Raw genomic sequence first — 15,812 nt, forward strand, 5'->3', positions numbered from 1 at the left:
AATTCCTTTCAGTTTCTAAGAAAACGTAATGCATGACTGAATAGTTGCAGCTGGTTAATGCTTCTTGTGCTTGGTAATAGATCCCCTGGGAAACGATATTTAATGTTAATTGGATGTAGGAAAACAACAAATGACTTACGGCTGTATTATGGGCATTTCTTATTTCATTGTGACATAGCGCAGGTGATCTTATTACACACGGCTGATCATTGTACATTTTTAGGTGCGTCTTTCTTTTCCTGTGAGTTTCCACCATGTCCTCGGTGAATGAAGTCAGCTCACACAGCTATGAAGCTTTATCCAGTAATGTACCTCCTGATGCTCCTCACTTCAGTGCACATAACATCCCTGTACAGTTTAATGTGCAGGCTGTGCCTCCAGGATATAATGCCCCCGCTGCTGCTCAGATGTGGAAGGTCCCTACGGTTGCACCACAGTGGAGTCTTGCTACTGTCATCCCCCAAATTACAGAATCCGCAGCCTTTTACCAGGCTTTTCTAAAGGGCAAACCAAAGGCTCTCGGGGTGAGTGGATTGTTTGTGTTTTGTTTCTAGAACAGTGGGAAGATTTCCTTCCATGGTGCAGAGATGCAGTAACCCATAGCAACAAATATCCAATAGCAATACATCCATCCAGCATGACTTAGACCAGTGGTTCTCAAACTTGGTCCTCAGGACCCAACACAGTTCACTTTTGCCAGGGCACCCGGGCACCCAGCAGGTGCACAGGTGTATTCATTACTCACTGACACATTTTAACAGATTCACAGGTGGAGCTAATTATTTAATTTGTGATTCTGTGAGGAGAGATGGAAAACATGCACTGTTTGGGGTCCTGAGGGCCGAGTTTGAGAACCTGCGACTTAGGGACGTATTCAATTTGGAGCGAAAAGCCGTTCTCGGCGAAACTTTTTCGCCGATGACATCATTTTTGCCGATTCCACTGTTCCCCGTATACAATTTGTCTGACTTTTCGTCGGTGCGATAAGTCAATGCATCAGACCCGGCGAAAAAGTATCACCTAAGACTCGGAATAGGTGGTGAGAAAAAGTGCAGAATTGGTGTTTTGGAGTGCAGACTTCCAAAAACCACCCTGCACCCCTTGGACAGTCCCCTAAAGGTAATCTGTATCAACATTTTAAAAAAAAAGTACCTTAGGACACCCCAAAAAAGCAATTTCGTTTTGGGGGTGAAAAAAAAAGAAAGTTGGGGGACAAAGTTTAAAACTAGCTAAATAGACTCAGGGGGTCCCCAAGTATGACCAAGGTGTTTTTTTGATTGCAGGTAGTTGCGGTAGGTGGATTTATCACGTTTTTTAAAACTACAAATAAGCAACTTAAAAATTTGCTAGTACTCATTTTCATGTACCCCAAATTTCATGGGACTAGTTATTTAGCCAAAAAAAGTAGCAAAATGCTATTCTTCACCACCTTCTAAAATACACAAAACAGCTGCTTTTAAAACCGTTTAAAGACCCCACGTAACTTTAGCAGGCCTATTCGGGGGTACCCAAAGTTAACCCCCATGTCAGAGCATCTTTTGGGGGGTGTCAGGCTGATTTCCCCAAAAATGACAGGACTTTTCGCTGATTTCGAGCCCGCCGTGTCCGGTTTTCACAGATTTCAAATTGAATACGGGTATACGCGGGCACACGCACGATACTTTTTAGCACCTGAAACCAGCGATGATGGCGAAAAGCCTGGCAAAGGACTTTTCGCTCCAAATTTAACACGCCCCTTAGACTAATGAAAGCAAGTTAGAAAATCATCCTCAGTGTGTTTAACATAGCACATCTAGTAATTATATAGCTGCTGGTTGCTCTCTCAAATGAATCACTGTTCAGTAATCAAGTTTAGTGTACACAAAACAATTTTGATGTTTGTTATGGCATCAATGTGTTGCTCATACTTGCTGACTATAGATCTTCTCCTCGGGAAGATCTATAGTCAGGGATGAGATTCTGTTGACATATTCAGGGGGCGGAGTCAGACTGTATACGTCACTAGGCCTTGTCCCACCACAGGGAAAAGGCAGTGAGTAGGGGACGGTGTAAATTACGCGATTCTCAGTCCCAATATTTCCCCCTAAAATCTCCTCATCCTCCCCACATCACACAGTGATGGTGTGAATCAAATATATAAAGAAACAAGAGAGAAACGGTGCATTACCAATGATAACTTCAGCTATTTTATTGAAGGTTATAACATGAGCTCACAAGAACGAAGGTAAAAGAGCATAAAACTAAAGCATATGGCATTAAAAATGCATAACAGAACAAAATGGACCCGTACCAATTGTACAAATAAAGTCAGAGTGAAGGTGCATGAAAAGTATCTCCGGATGTACTATAAATGTCTAACTCACGACTCTGGTGTGGCCCAAACAGAGGTAGATGCATAGAAGTAGAAGACTGGCGCATTTTTTCGAGCAGCAACAAGGTTCCTTTTCAAGGCAGTGTATACATCCATATGAACGGAAGTCATGTAGTTACGTCATGTGACCGGAAGTTGATTTCCAGTTTGCACATAATCATCTGATCACTTCTGACTACAAATGGTTTAAGTTGCAGTGGGGGGAACCTTACCACATTACAATTTTAGGACATACTTCCTGACAGTAACAAGGTACTTGAAGGCCCCATAGCAAAAGCTTATAAGGGCCCCTATCTGACTACCACCCATGGTGAAAAATTTATATAACTCATGTATCTTTGAGGGTTGCAGATGAAAGGTTGACAGTAAAAAGGTTGACAAGCAATAGGTCAACACCAGATAATCGACAGTCAATAGGTCGACAGGGACAAAATTTCAACACACAAAAGGTTGACAGGTACAAAATGTCGACATGGGAATCGTTGATACAAAAAATGGTCAACATTTGTTTTTTAGGGTTAGGCACTAGGAGGGAAGGCTAGGGTAAGGCACTTACTGGAGGGTAATTGCCTACCTAGGCACTAGGAGGGAGGGTTAGGACCTTACCCCGATGGCTAGGGTTAGGCACTAGGAGGGACAAGTTTCTGGTTAGGCATTAAGAAAGGGTTAGAGTTAGGGTGAAGATTAAGGTTAGAAAACAAAACAAAGTGGACCATTTTTGTGTCAACCAATCCCACATCGACCTTTTAACCGTGCCATTCTTTTGTACCTGTTGACCTACATCCATGTCAACCTTTGGTGTGTTGACCTATTGTACCTGTCGACCTTTTGCCCCTGTAGACCATTTGGTGTTGACCTATACATGCTGTCTACATTTTTATTGTTGATCTAATGATTCACACCCTTTTCCTGTAGTTAGTCTATTACTTACAAGCTGTTTTATACTGCAAAGTACTGTTTTTATGTAACTACATCGGTTGAATGTTTACCCTTACAACCAGTATTGTTAACTTTTGAGTCCAAAATAAAATAGTGTTGGACCCTCTGTCTGCAAAAAGGTGAACATTCACTATCAGTCTTGGCTCTCTGATCCCTTGAACCTGTTCCTTGTAGGTACCCAGGTCTATTGTAAAGGATGCTAATGCATGGACTTGGGGTAACAGACCTTGCAATTACCCAGGCCCGGCCAGGCTCTCTACAGCCTTAGTTGTACAGCCTTAGTTGTGCATTATATTGTAATGTAAATGTTAAAGTGTATGTTTATCACTGTGTGTTCACTGCAGACTAAAGTAAACCATGTATGCATTAGGTACAGTATACAGCATAACAAAAAATATACAAATTAATGGGAAAACTAATTGTCACCCTTTATTGCTTTTAGATTGTGCTGATTGTGGCGGCCATCGTGCAGGTTGCTCTTGGGATTGCTTTATTTTTCACTACGTTTTCCATTTCTTTTCCCAGTGGAATCCCATTTTGGGGGCCAATAATTGTAAGTTCTGAAACCTACTTACATAAATTGTTCTGGGAAATCATTGCTGTTAGCATTGATTTTATTCTGTGTGCAAACCAAACATACATGTTATTATGTCAATGATTTAAAATATATATATAGATATATATATATATATATATTTGTTTCAGATTGCAGTATCCTTAAACTCATTTCCCATTTTTTTTACTGTTCCTAATTTGCATTTATAACACCTAATTCTTTGTATATAATATGTAGAGGCCTGGGAATGGAACTGTTCATCTAATATCACTTGCTATTTATTGCTCAAAGTCAGTGACTGGGGGTGTAGCTGTGTATTTAACTTTTAGTCCATGACAATTACTTATTTAGTTCTTTTAAGTAAGAACTATTAAGATTTGAATAGCATTGAGAAAATAATTATGTATCCAATAGCGACAAATCTGGTTAGTCAAATAAAAACACAAATGTAATATGCCTTAAAACTAATTACAACTTTAAATCTAGTGCCTATCTCAACGTTGCCCACAAATCGCAGGCTATTATATATGGGTCTTTGGCCCTCATTCAGAGGCAGTCGCAAGAAGCGAGTGCTCTCTCTGAATGAGGGCGGCCGCTTCACATTTCAAGTGCGGCCTCCAGGTCGCTAGCTAAGCTGTGGGTTAACACCCACAGCTTTAGTGACTGACCAGGTTGATGGTCGCGATGGTCAAGACCATCGCGATCATCGGGGCTTGTGACGAGACCCTAAGGTTGGGTCTCGGCAACCGCAAGCCCCAGGGAGCTTGATGCTCTGATCGAGCAGGAAGCTCCCCACTGATATCACTGCTGATGTTAGTGCGGCCACCAACAAAACGGCAGACGTTCCGGTAGGAACCACCCCGCCCCGCCCACAGAACGGGGCGAGCTGTCAATCAACATCGACAGCCGCCCCTTTTGTAGTGAGCTCCAGAGCGAGAGAATTTCTCTCTCGCTCTGGGGCTTGAGCACACGCAGTGTGGCCGCTGCGCGTGCGCTGGGCCTTAACATCGACCCGCTTGCGAGAGCTCAGCGCTTGCGACCGGGTCTGAATGAGGGCCTTTGAGTGGTTAAAATGAGTTACAGTGAATTTATGTTATTGATGGCATATTAAAAAAAATATATAATACAATCTTATTATAGATAGAAGGCAGTAGGAGAAATGTAGTGTTGTTTGATGCTTAGCACTGTCATTGGTAAATATGTTTAACAAATGATGTGTATGACGTGTTTTTCAGTATATTATTGCGGGATCCCTGACAATAGCAGCTAAAGCTAAACCCAACATCTGCCTGGTGAGTTTTCATTGAGAAGTTTTTGGATTTTTTCTGTAATATGCCTATAACATGGCATTTACTGTGTTCACACTTGTACATGTCCTTGGTAAAGGTGCAATTTTGGTCAACTGAGCATATGAGCATTTCTTACAGATCCTGAAATAATCTAAGTGTCCTTCTTTTATCTGATACATTTATTGTATAAGTAATGGATTCAGTTATATTACAAACACTCAATGGTACTGTATGTCCAGAAATGTATTTTTTAGATGTTTCTAAAAGCTGTCCTACCACCTATGGCCCGTGGGCCTGATTCAGACCTGCTCGCGAGTGCTCGCAAGTGGGTCGATGGTGGCCCAGTGCGCATGCGCACGACGGAGCCGGCTCCATCGTGCGCATGCGCGAGACCCGGATAGCAACGGGCAAGCCGTCGCACCGGGTCTTGTACCAAAGAACATTCAACATTGACAGCACGCCCCCTTTGGTGGGCAGGCTGGTGGCGTGGCTGCCCTGACGGAGGTTTTCCCTTGGGAACGCCTACCGTCTGGAGCCGAAAGCCCTCTAGGGCTTGTGGCAACGAGACCATACCACAAGGGTCTCGTCGCAAGCCCGATGGTCTTGACCATCGCGACCATCTTCCTGGCCGCTCGCTATAGCTGTGGGTGGTCACCCACAGCTATGCGAGCGGCCAAGAGGCCGTTAAAAAAAAAAATAGCCTGGCCCTGATTCAGAGCGAGTGCTCTGTCAGAGCGTACGGCTCTGAATCAGGGCCCGTATACAATTAGACGTGAAAAGCCGTTTTCTGTGAAAAAATTTTGCCGATGAAGGCTATTCGCGTGGTCGGAACTTATCGCTGTATTCAATTCCAGATGGTTGTCGCCTACGCGGAAAGTCAATGCAATGTACTGTAATAGGCAAAAAAGATTCGCCTCTGAATAGCAGCTGAATAGAACTGCAAAATTTTTATTTTGGGGTGCAAATGTGGGGAAACCACTCAGATCCCTTGGGACAGTCCACCAAAGGATAACTGTGTAAATAAATCAGAGGAAACAACCTAAGAACACCCCAAAAAAGTACTTTCATTTTGGGGTGAAAAAGTACAAAGTTGGGGTACAAGCATAAAAAGTAGCGAAATAGACTTCTTAGGGGTCTGCAAGGATGGGTCTGGTGTTTTTAGGGTTGCAGGTTCTTGCTAAAGGTGCGTTTTTTAAGTTTTTAAACTTTACTTTAGAGAATTTAAAATATGCTAGCACCTATTTTCAAGAACCCCAAATTTGACAGGACTACTTATTTTCACAAAAAAATACTGCATAATGCCATTCTTCACCACTAGTGCAAAGACACTAATAAGAAGCTATTGAAACAACTTAAGTACCCCAAATAGTTTTGCTAGAGCTATTCGGGCACATCTACATTGATCCCCAATGTTAGTACATCTTTTTGGGGAGTTCAGGCTCATTTCCCCAATTCTGACAGCACTTTTCACCTGTTCTACATTTGGCGCTTGCCGTTTTCACATGGTTTGGAATTGAATACGGTGAATAGCGGGGGCGTGCACGAAAAAGTTTTTGCATCCAAACATGCGATGTTGGCAAAAAAAGTCGGGCTGGCGGAACTTTATCGTGGATGCAAAACTAATTGAATACGGCCCTATGTGTTATAATTTGCTAACCTTCTCCCCAGTCATGTTGGGCTGTAACATGAAGAACCCATTGAGGGTTTGCAGTGGTAGGAACCTATGCTTAAGGGGTGGTTAGCCATCTGAGGGGGTGTGGCCAGCCACATCCAAGGCTTGACTAACCAATAGAGAGTGCATGGGCTTGGTCAGTTTAAAAATATATAGTAAACACTCATAGTACATGCATGCTAATGTAGCAGATTGATAACAGCAATGCAGTGATTCTCAAACTCGGTCCTCAGGGCCCCACACAGGTCACGTTTTCCAGGTCACCCAGCAGGTGCACAGGTGTATTTATTATTCACTGACACATTTTAAAAGTTCCACAGGTGGAACTAATTATTTCACTTGTGATTATGTGAGGAAACCTGAAAAACATGCACTGTTTGGGGTCCTGAGAACCAAGTTTGAGAACCTGTGCAATATAGTGAATACATCATAGCCCTGGGAATACAATAATGTATACATTAATGTAATGTAATGTATAATGTAACATATCTGTATAATAAGCGAGACAGTGTGTGTGTTCGTCTGCCTGTATGTCCTTTATGTACGTACATAGGGCTTGATTCAGAGCTGGACGCTCTGACAGAGCGCTCGCTCTGAATCAGGGCCGTCCTTCTTGTTTTTCAGAGCGACCTCCTGGCTGCTCGCATAGCTGTGGGTGTCCACCCACAGCTATAGCGAGCAGCCAGGAAGATGGTCGCGATGGTCAAGACCATCGCGACCATCGGGCTTGAGACGAGACCCTTGTGGTAGGGTATCGTTTCCGCAAGCCCCAGAGTGCTTTCAGCTCTAACAGAGCTGAAAGCACTCCCACTGACATCACTTGTGACATCACTTGTGATGTCAGTGGGGCCGGCCCCAGACGGTAGGCATTCCCATGGGCATGCCTCCGTCTGGGCAACCACGCCCCCGGCCCGCCCACCAAAGGGGGTGTGCTGTCGATGTTGAGTTACCCTTTGTAGCGAGACCCGGAGAAACGGCTTGCCCGTCACTATCTGGGTCTCATGCATGTGCATGACGGAGCCGGCTCCATCGTGCGCATGCGCACTGGGCCACCTTCGACCCACTTGCGAGCGCATAGCGCTCACGAGCGGGTCTGAATCAGGCCCAGAGTTTTGTACCTAGCTCCATCAATTATTGCATAATAGTGTGGTTTGATCCACATTAGGTTTTAGGCTATGTTTGAAGTTTGTCAGGGCCATAGAGGTCTACATGTTGCCCACCAGGTAGGCCGTGGAGTCTCTGTTTTTAAATTTTTGTTTAAGCAAGTTCACTCAGGATGCCTTCCATTTTCTAACACTGTACTGATCTGAATGCACAGGCTGATATGTACCAGTGGGGGGCAGGCAGAGCTCCAAAGGAGGAGCAGTGAGTTGGAGGATCAACTGTCACACTGCACCAGCACTGATAGTTACTAATGTCCTCCAAGCACATTTTCATATGCCATGCTCTCCAATGTAATAAATTAAGTCTGCAGATGTACTTTAAGCTCCATTCTCCAGCCCGGGCAATGACGGGTATCCCAACTAGTAATCAAATAAATCCAGACATCCACAATGCCACCCCAAGTTTGTTTGAAAAATGGAAATAAATGGTCCCAATAGTGTAATTTGTTTAAAACACACATTTAATGAACAATATAATCACATCATTAAAAAAGGTAATATAACCTATCTGTTCAACCAGATCACAATTCAGGTGTCAGATGTCAAAAGGTGCAGGTCAGGCCCAGGATCACCTCAACCCGTTTTGCATCTATGGCCGCTGGCTGGACATTTTCAGGACATGACCTGCACCTCCCCTTACAGGCCTCATTTATTACAATATAATTAATTTTTTTTTTTATACTTTCCTGGAAACAAAAATGCCCACCAGGGGCAATGTACCCCATGATGTGGTTACGGCCCCTGTCTAGATTAAGAATCAGTCCAATATAGAGAGGTTCAGTATGTTAATGAAGACAATGACATCTTTTTGGGTACATTACTGTTCTTTGTATCTGTACAGGTCAAAGGATCCCTGGCCATGAGCATTATAACAGCAATATTCAGTATTGTTGGACTGATACTGACCTGTGTGGATCTGCACATCATAAGGTGCTTTCATCTCCATAGCATGGTAAGTTTAAGCCCATGTTTTTCTTATTTGATATTGTTTTTCCTAAAAGAAACTACTGAGTGTCAGACTGGGGCATGAAGGGCCCAACGGGAGAATTCAATGTTAGTGGCCCATGCTTAAGGGGTGTATCCGGCTACCAGAGAGGGTGTGGCCACCCACCACAGAGATTTACACTAACAACTGGAGTATGAATGGTCTGGGCCCCTTTATAAATATATGCAGTGAATACTGATAGTGCATGCACCAGATTGAGAACACCAATGCATTGCCCAAGATGGTGACTGTGGTGATACCACATTGAAGTACATTACATGTTATAGGGGACCTCAGTACTGAACGACCCATGGTCCTCAGTGGTCCTGCTCCATCAGGTAACTGCCTCTCTAAAAGTGAGTAACAATGTATAATTTCAGTGCACACTCTGGATCCTGACCTCTAAGGCAGTGGGGCCCACCGGGAATTTCCCCTGTGCCCCTGTGGGCCAGCCTGATCCTGGCTATATCTGATATGGGTTGCACTTTTCAGGAACACTTAAAATGAGAAAACAATAGCAGCCATCATCGCTATAATCTCTACTTACACTTACCACATACAAGGAGCATGAGATCCATCTGCATTTGGCATCCACTGTGCATACGCCTGACTCAGATTAGAACGCATCTCTGGCAACACGCCCATGATACACCCAACACAACCACAAAATGACTCTCTTGTACATGTTTGCATTGTTGCTATAGAGTTGCCACCCAGAAACGCCCATAGGACCGGTAGTCTCACTGTAAAAAACAATATTACACTATTATTATTATCACTATTACCCATGCACCCACCGCCCACGGGTGCATGGGTAAGAGCCTCAGGTTTCAGCTCAGGCATGGGGTGCTCAGGAGAGGGGGGGCCTTTAATGGGGGGTCCCCACCTCCCCTTGAGATTCCCAGCCTGGGCTGACTAGTTTGTGGTGGTAATGCTTTGGCAGCGTGACCTGGTGAAAGGGTACCCTTGCTGCGGCATTACACCTAGCCTAGTGGAGCCCAGTCCTGGTTCATTACATAAAGGGGGACCCCTACACATTTTTTCCCCATATATTTTGAACCAGGGCTGTTTTAAAGAGCCCAGGTCTGGTTATGCTCAGGAGGGGGGACCCCACACCGTTTTTTTTTTACATTTTTTTTTAACACAATACACACATGTAACCTGAACGTATCTCACTGACATGTGCAGGCTGTGTGTTTGGGAATGTTTGACTGCGGGAATTATTTATTTATTTATTTATTAACAGTTTCTTATGTAGCGCAGGATATTCTGTTGCGCTTTACAATTGGAAACATTACTACAACAAAACTAGGTAATAACAGACAGATATATAGGTAGGAAGGCCCTGCTTACAAGCTTAGAATCTATAGGGAAATACAGGGAACATGGGTAGAAAACACGATCACATACACCATCGAAAAACACGATTCAGCAAAACACGATGCTTGGTAAATTTTGAGTGTTACAACTGGCAAAAGCCACCATGTACCTGCGATGCTGTGTGTGTTTATATTGGGGCAATCTCTTAGTAAATTTACCCCTAAGGGCCGGATCCAATTAGAGGTGAAAAGTCGCGGCCGGTGAAAAGCAATCGCCGCTGCAATCTTTTTGACTCATTCGCCTGTTGGGACGCAAAGTTTTTGCCTACTTTCACAATGCGCGCACCCGCTTTTCGCCCTATACAATTGCAAAACAGCGAATGGTGAAACTAGCGGAAAAGGACAGCATATTTTGGGGGAAATCAGTCTGTACCCCATAAAAAGCCTAACTGATCCTGGAAATCATTATAGAAGTGTATTAATAGCCCTAATAGTATTTTGGGTTCTTAAATAGAGTCAAATGGTTGTTATATGCATATTTGCATAAGTGTGGACTAATTATTTTTAAAATTATTTATGGTCAAATTAATCATTGTATTTATTTTGGGGATACATTAAAATAGGTACTAGTATTTTTTTTTCATTAAAGTGCATTTTAAAACTTTTTAAAAAACACCTGCTGCAACCACCTGCAAACCTAAAAACATATACCCATTCAAACAGCACCCCAAAATACCACACCAAGTATTTTATACCCATTTTCAAACACTTTTTATATTTTCACCCAAATGTAAATTTAGATAGTTTTTAAAAATGTTTTTGCCTAATTAGTCATTGGGGTGTCCAAAGGGTTCTAAACCAAGTTCCCACATTTTTAGGCATTTTTCTCCTGCCTCTGGGTGGTGATATTTTTCCGCCTGTTTTTACATATGAAGTACTTGCACATGCAAAAACGTCCGAGAAGTGAATAGCTCGATACGCTGGTATGTGGCGAAAAGCTTGCATCAGCGAATGCTTTTCGCCAAACGTGACTTTTCGCCTCTAATTGAATCTGGCCCTAAGACTCTTGGGTACCAGTTTATTTTGGCTATGATTATGGGAGCTCCAAGTTATTAAAGTATGTATTACTGATGTGAGTTGGCGATTATGGATCCTGAAGTGGAGTTGTGGATTTGATTTATGACCTGGGATAAGGCATCACAGTCTAGGTATAGACATTCAGTTTAGGCATCCAAAATAATGCTGCTAGAACAATTATTGCCCAAATGAAAAGTTCACAAAATAAATGAAAGGTCAATTATTTATAGCACCAAATGAACTGCTCTAATGTGTGTATTTTTTACTGTGACCACTTTGAGGGGTCTATTTACTAAGCAGTATTAGGAGACAGAGTGAAAAGTGATAAGAAAGTGATAAGGTGCCAGCCAATCAGCTCCCAACTGTCATCTCACAGGCTGTGTTTGAAAAATGACAGTTGGGAGCTGATTGGCTGGCACCTTATCACTTTCTTATCACTTTTCACTCTGTCTCTTAACACTACTTAGTACATAGACCCCTGAATGCTATGCCTACTCTTTGGGAAAGCAGTTTTATTCCAACCCTGGAATCAGCAAACTTTAGTAATACTGTACGGATGATCTCTGTCCAAACATCATTTTTATCTCTCAATCATTCATTGAATTTATTTGAGTGCAAACATTTACCTCAGTAAAGTCTAATGACTGAAAATAATGGTCCACTCCTTTCTATAGGTTGGTGGATATGTTTTTGCCTCTATTCTTCTTCTGACAAATCTTCTGCTATTCTGCTCGTCGGTTTCCGTGTCTGTCTTTGGGTGCCGGTCTCTAAATCATGCATCTTCAGTTGTTCCTCAGGTAAGAGGCAGCCAAACATACCTCTTGTTCTCTGTGTCCCCTCTAAGCTGAATGAGCTAGCAATAAGAATTAAAAAGCTTTATATATTGAAAATTCTTATCAATGAAAGATGGGTTAGGAATCTGTCCAATGGTTTTATAATTCTTTTACAGATTGATCATGCATACCTGTCAACAGACTAGGGGGTCTATATACTAAGTCTTGGAGAGATATAAAGTGGAGAGAGATAAAGTACCAACCAATCAGCACCTGTCACTTACAGGCTGTGTTTGTAAAATTACAGCTAGGAGTTGATTGGTTGGTACTTTATCTACGTTCACTTTATCTCTCTCCAAGACTGAGGGGTCTATGTACTAAACCTTGGATATAGATAAAGTACCAGCTAACCAGCTAGTCATTTTTTCAAACGCAGCCTGTGACATGGCAGTTAGGAGCTGATTGGCTTGTACTTTATCCCCGTTTACTTTATCTCCATTCAAGGCTTAGTAAATAGATCCCATTGTACATAGACTCCTTAGCTAAAGTATGTAAACGCAACTGAATATGCTGCAATATAAGTAAATGTTAAAGTCAATAATACAGAAAGTTCATTTAAAAAAAGGTCTTATTAGATCAATTATTGACTTACAGTACTGTTGATATGTTCAGTGGTGGGCTTGGATATGAATGGCCCAGCTGGGAATACAATACTTAAGCTTGGGTCCCTACCATTGTATCAGCAGCTGCAACTTGCTGCAAGTCAGGCACATAATTAACAGCGGGCACATGGGGCACTTTGATGAATAGGCCCAACAATGTGATCCAGTGTTAGATATTTTTATTTTTTTAAAATTTTCATACAGTATCATAGGGGTCTATTTACTAAGCCTTGGAGGGAGATAAAGTGGACGGAGTTGAAGTATAAACCAACCAGCTCCTAATTGTTATTTTTCAAACACCTGTGACATGACAGTTAGGAGCTGATTGGCTGGTACTTTATCTCCGTTCACTTATCGCCATCCAAGGCTTAGGAAATAGACCTCTTTATATTGTGCAACTGTATTACTCAGAGCTGTACAGATAATATTTAATCATACACATTAATCTGTGTCTATTTTAAGTGTTATTGCTGGGGTTCAGGGGAAACCCAGATTAGGTCATCAGGAATACATGATAGTAACAAACAGGTGGAAACTTAGATGTCATCTTGTTCCAGATATCCAAATGTGTCCATGGCTACATGTCCCTGGTGCATGGGAGCGTGTTTCCAGCTCAATCTGTGACTGTTCTAATTAGCAGATACAATTCTTTTCAGTTCATAAAGCCTGTAGAGGTTTAGAAAGCAGCATATGGCACAAGGAGGCTTGTAACAAGAGCAACATGCGGAGTATAATACCAAGTTGGTAACATATAGAGAGGCTGTTACATGGGAGCAAAGCAAAAAACATTTATTATGTTGCATGCAGAGTAAATACTGGCTGCTATTGCATATACATACCTCCCAACATTGGTGACTCAGTGGTTGGTACAGCCTCGTCTCAAAAAGGGGTGTGGCCTATCCATAAAGGGGGCATGCGCACTGCATCTATTCACCTGCTGCTCTGCTAAGCAGTGCTGATATTGATTTCTCCCAACTTCCCCCCACCTCGGGACACTATGGCCCGCGGGTGGGATAGTACCTGAATTGCAGGACTGTCCCACCAGAAACGGGACAGTTGAGAGGTATGCTTATAGGCCACAAATACAGCATATGGCCCCTACACACTGTACGATTTTTTAAATGATATTTTCAAATGATTGGAACAACAAATCGTTCAAACACTGGGCCTGATTCATACCCGCTCGCTCGCGGGTCGATGGTGGTCCAGTGCGCACATGCACAAGATTCATACCCGCTCTGGGTCTCCGACCAAAGGGGGCGTGCTGTCGATGTTCAGTGACAGCACGCCCCCTTTGGTGGGCGGGCCGGTGGAGTCGCTGCCCAAACGAAGGCATTCCCATGTGAACGCCTCCGTCTGGGGCCGGCCCCACTGACATCACGAGTGTTAGAGCCGAAATTCTCTGGGGCTTGCGGCAAGGAGACCCTACCACAAGGGTCTCGTCGCAAGCTCAATGGTCAAGATGGTCTTGACCATCGCGACCATCTTCCTGGCCGTTTGCTATATCTGTGGGTGGTCACCCACCCCTATACGAGCGACCAGGAGGCCGCTCTAAAAAACAAGAAGGCCAGCCATGATTCAGAGCGAGCACTCTGTCAGAGCGTCCGGCTCTGAATCAGGGCCACTGTCCGTGTGTGGGCATGATAACAATGCGATGCGTGTTGCCGCTGGTCTTTGATCTCTTCAACATGCAGAAAGATCTCGACCTGTCTTTCACGATTTAGTACACATTGTTTCGTGTGTACGCACGATGAACGATTTCATGAACAACAAACAATTTGTCATCACTTTTCCTGGCCAGAAGACAGAAGATGCATCATGATGATATTTTCTGTATTTCCACAGCCTGGTGCTGGTTGTGCTTAAATACAGGGGAACCCTACGTCATTAGTCCCCTGTATTTTGCACAACCAGCACTGGGTCACTAACTTTTGGGGGTTGGGGGTAACACTCCGTTTTATTTTTTTTTCTATTAGTACAACATATAAAGACGTTTGCTATCTGCACTAACAATATTCTACTGCAAATTTGTGTGTATCTGGCAAATTTTTTTTTGCATATTTTGATTATTCAAATCATTAAAGCTTCCAGCCTGTTGTTAAGGTGGTGTGATATAATAGATTGACAGTGTCTAGTTCAACAGTTAATAGGTTGACACCAGATAGTTGACAGGCAATAGGTCACCATGTTCAAAAGGTCAACAGGGAAAAAAGGTCGACTGCTAAATGGTTGAAACACTAATGGTCGACAGAAAAATGGTCGACGTTTTTGTTTTTTAAATTAAGCCCTCATCCGATTCCTAACCCTCACCCTAGTGCCTCCCGCTATTGATTTATTATATAGTGTTGTTGATATGCTTGATTTGTTTATGTAGAAGTACAGACTCTGTTGATTTTATTATTTTGGTTTTTACTGTTTTCTCTCCCCATTACAGGTGTTTGTGATACAGAATGATGTTGTGATTTCAATGCCGCCTTCGGTATTTTCAGCGACAGCTCCACCTTTTCTTCAACCGCAACAAGTACCACCACCACCTCCACCACCTTACGTGGTCGAAGGAGAAGAAAAAACTAGACCAATAGATTAACAAAAACAAAATTCATGTAAAACATACCTTATTTTTCACATGATAAAACACTTTTATTAATAATGCTTATAAAACAAATAATATATAATATATTAGTTTTGCAACATTAATCATGTATGATGTACGAATTAGAGATGTGTGCGGACCCCTCTGTTTTGGTTTTGGTTCTATGGGGTCTAATTACTAAGCAGTGTTAGGAGACAGAGTGAAAAGTGATAAGAAAGTGATAAGGTGCCAGCCAGTCAGCTCCCAACTGTCATTTTTCAAACACAGCCTGTGAGATGACAGTTGGAAGCTGATTGGCTGGCACCTTATCACTTTCTTATCACTTTTCACTCTGTCTCCTAACACTGCTTAGTAAATAGACCCCTAAATCATCATCGTGTTTTTGTTTTGGTAAAACGACCCTTAAGTATGTT

The 15,812-nt window shown here is 42.7% G+C and overlaps 1 protein-coding gene across 1 annotated transcript; it reads left to right on the plus strand.

Moving 5' to 3' along the window:
• Window positions 1-184: 184 nt before the first annotated feature.
• On the plus strand, window positions 185-15,572 carry LOC148522950 (membrane-spanning 4-domains subfamily A member 4D-like). Its single transcript, XM_088473589.1, has 6 exons — window positions 185-524; window positions 3,753-3,863; window positions 5,102-5,158; window positions 8,832-8,942; window positions 12,046-12,168; window positions 15,241-15,572. Exons 1-6 carry the CDS (start codon window positions 255-257, stop codon window positions 15,391-15,393), a joined length of 825 nt encoding a protein of 274 aa, XP_088329715.1. The 5' UTR covers window positions 185-254; the 3' UTR covers window positions 15,394-15,572.
• Window positions 15,573-15,812: the final 240 nt, after the last annotated feature.

This window comes from Taudactylus pleione, unplaced genomic scaffold (assembly GCF_031769625.1).
Source record: "Taudactylus pleione unplaced genomic scaffold, aTauple2 ptg000136l, whole genome shotgun sequence".
NCBI classification, from domain to species: Eukaryota; Metazoa; Chordata; class Amphibia; order Anura; family Myobatrachidae; genus Taudactylus; species Taudactylus pleione.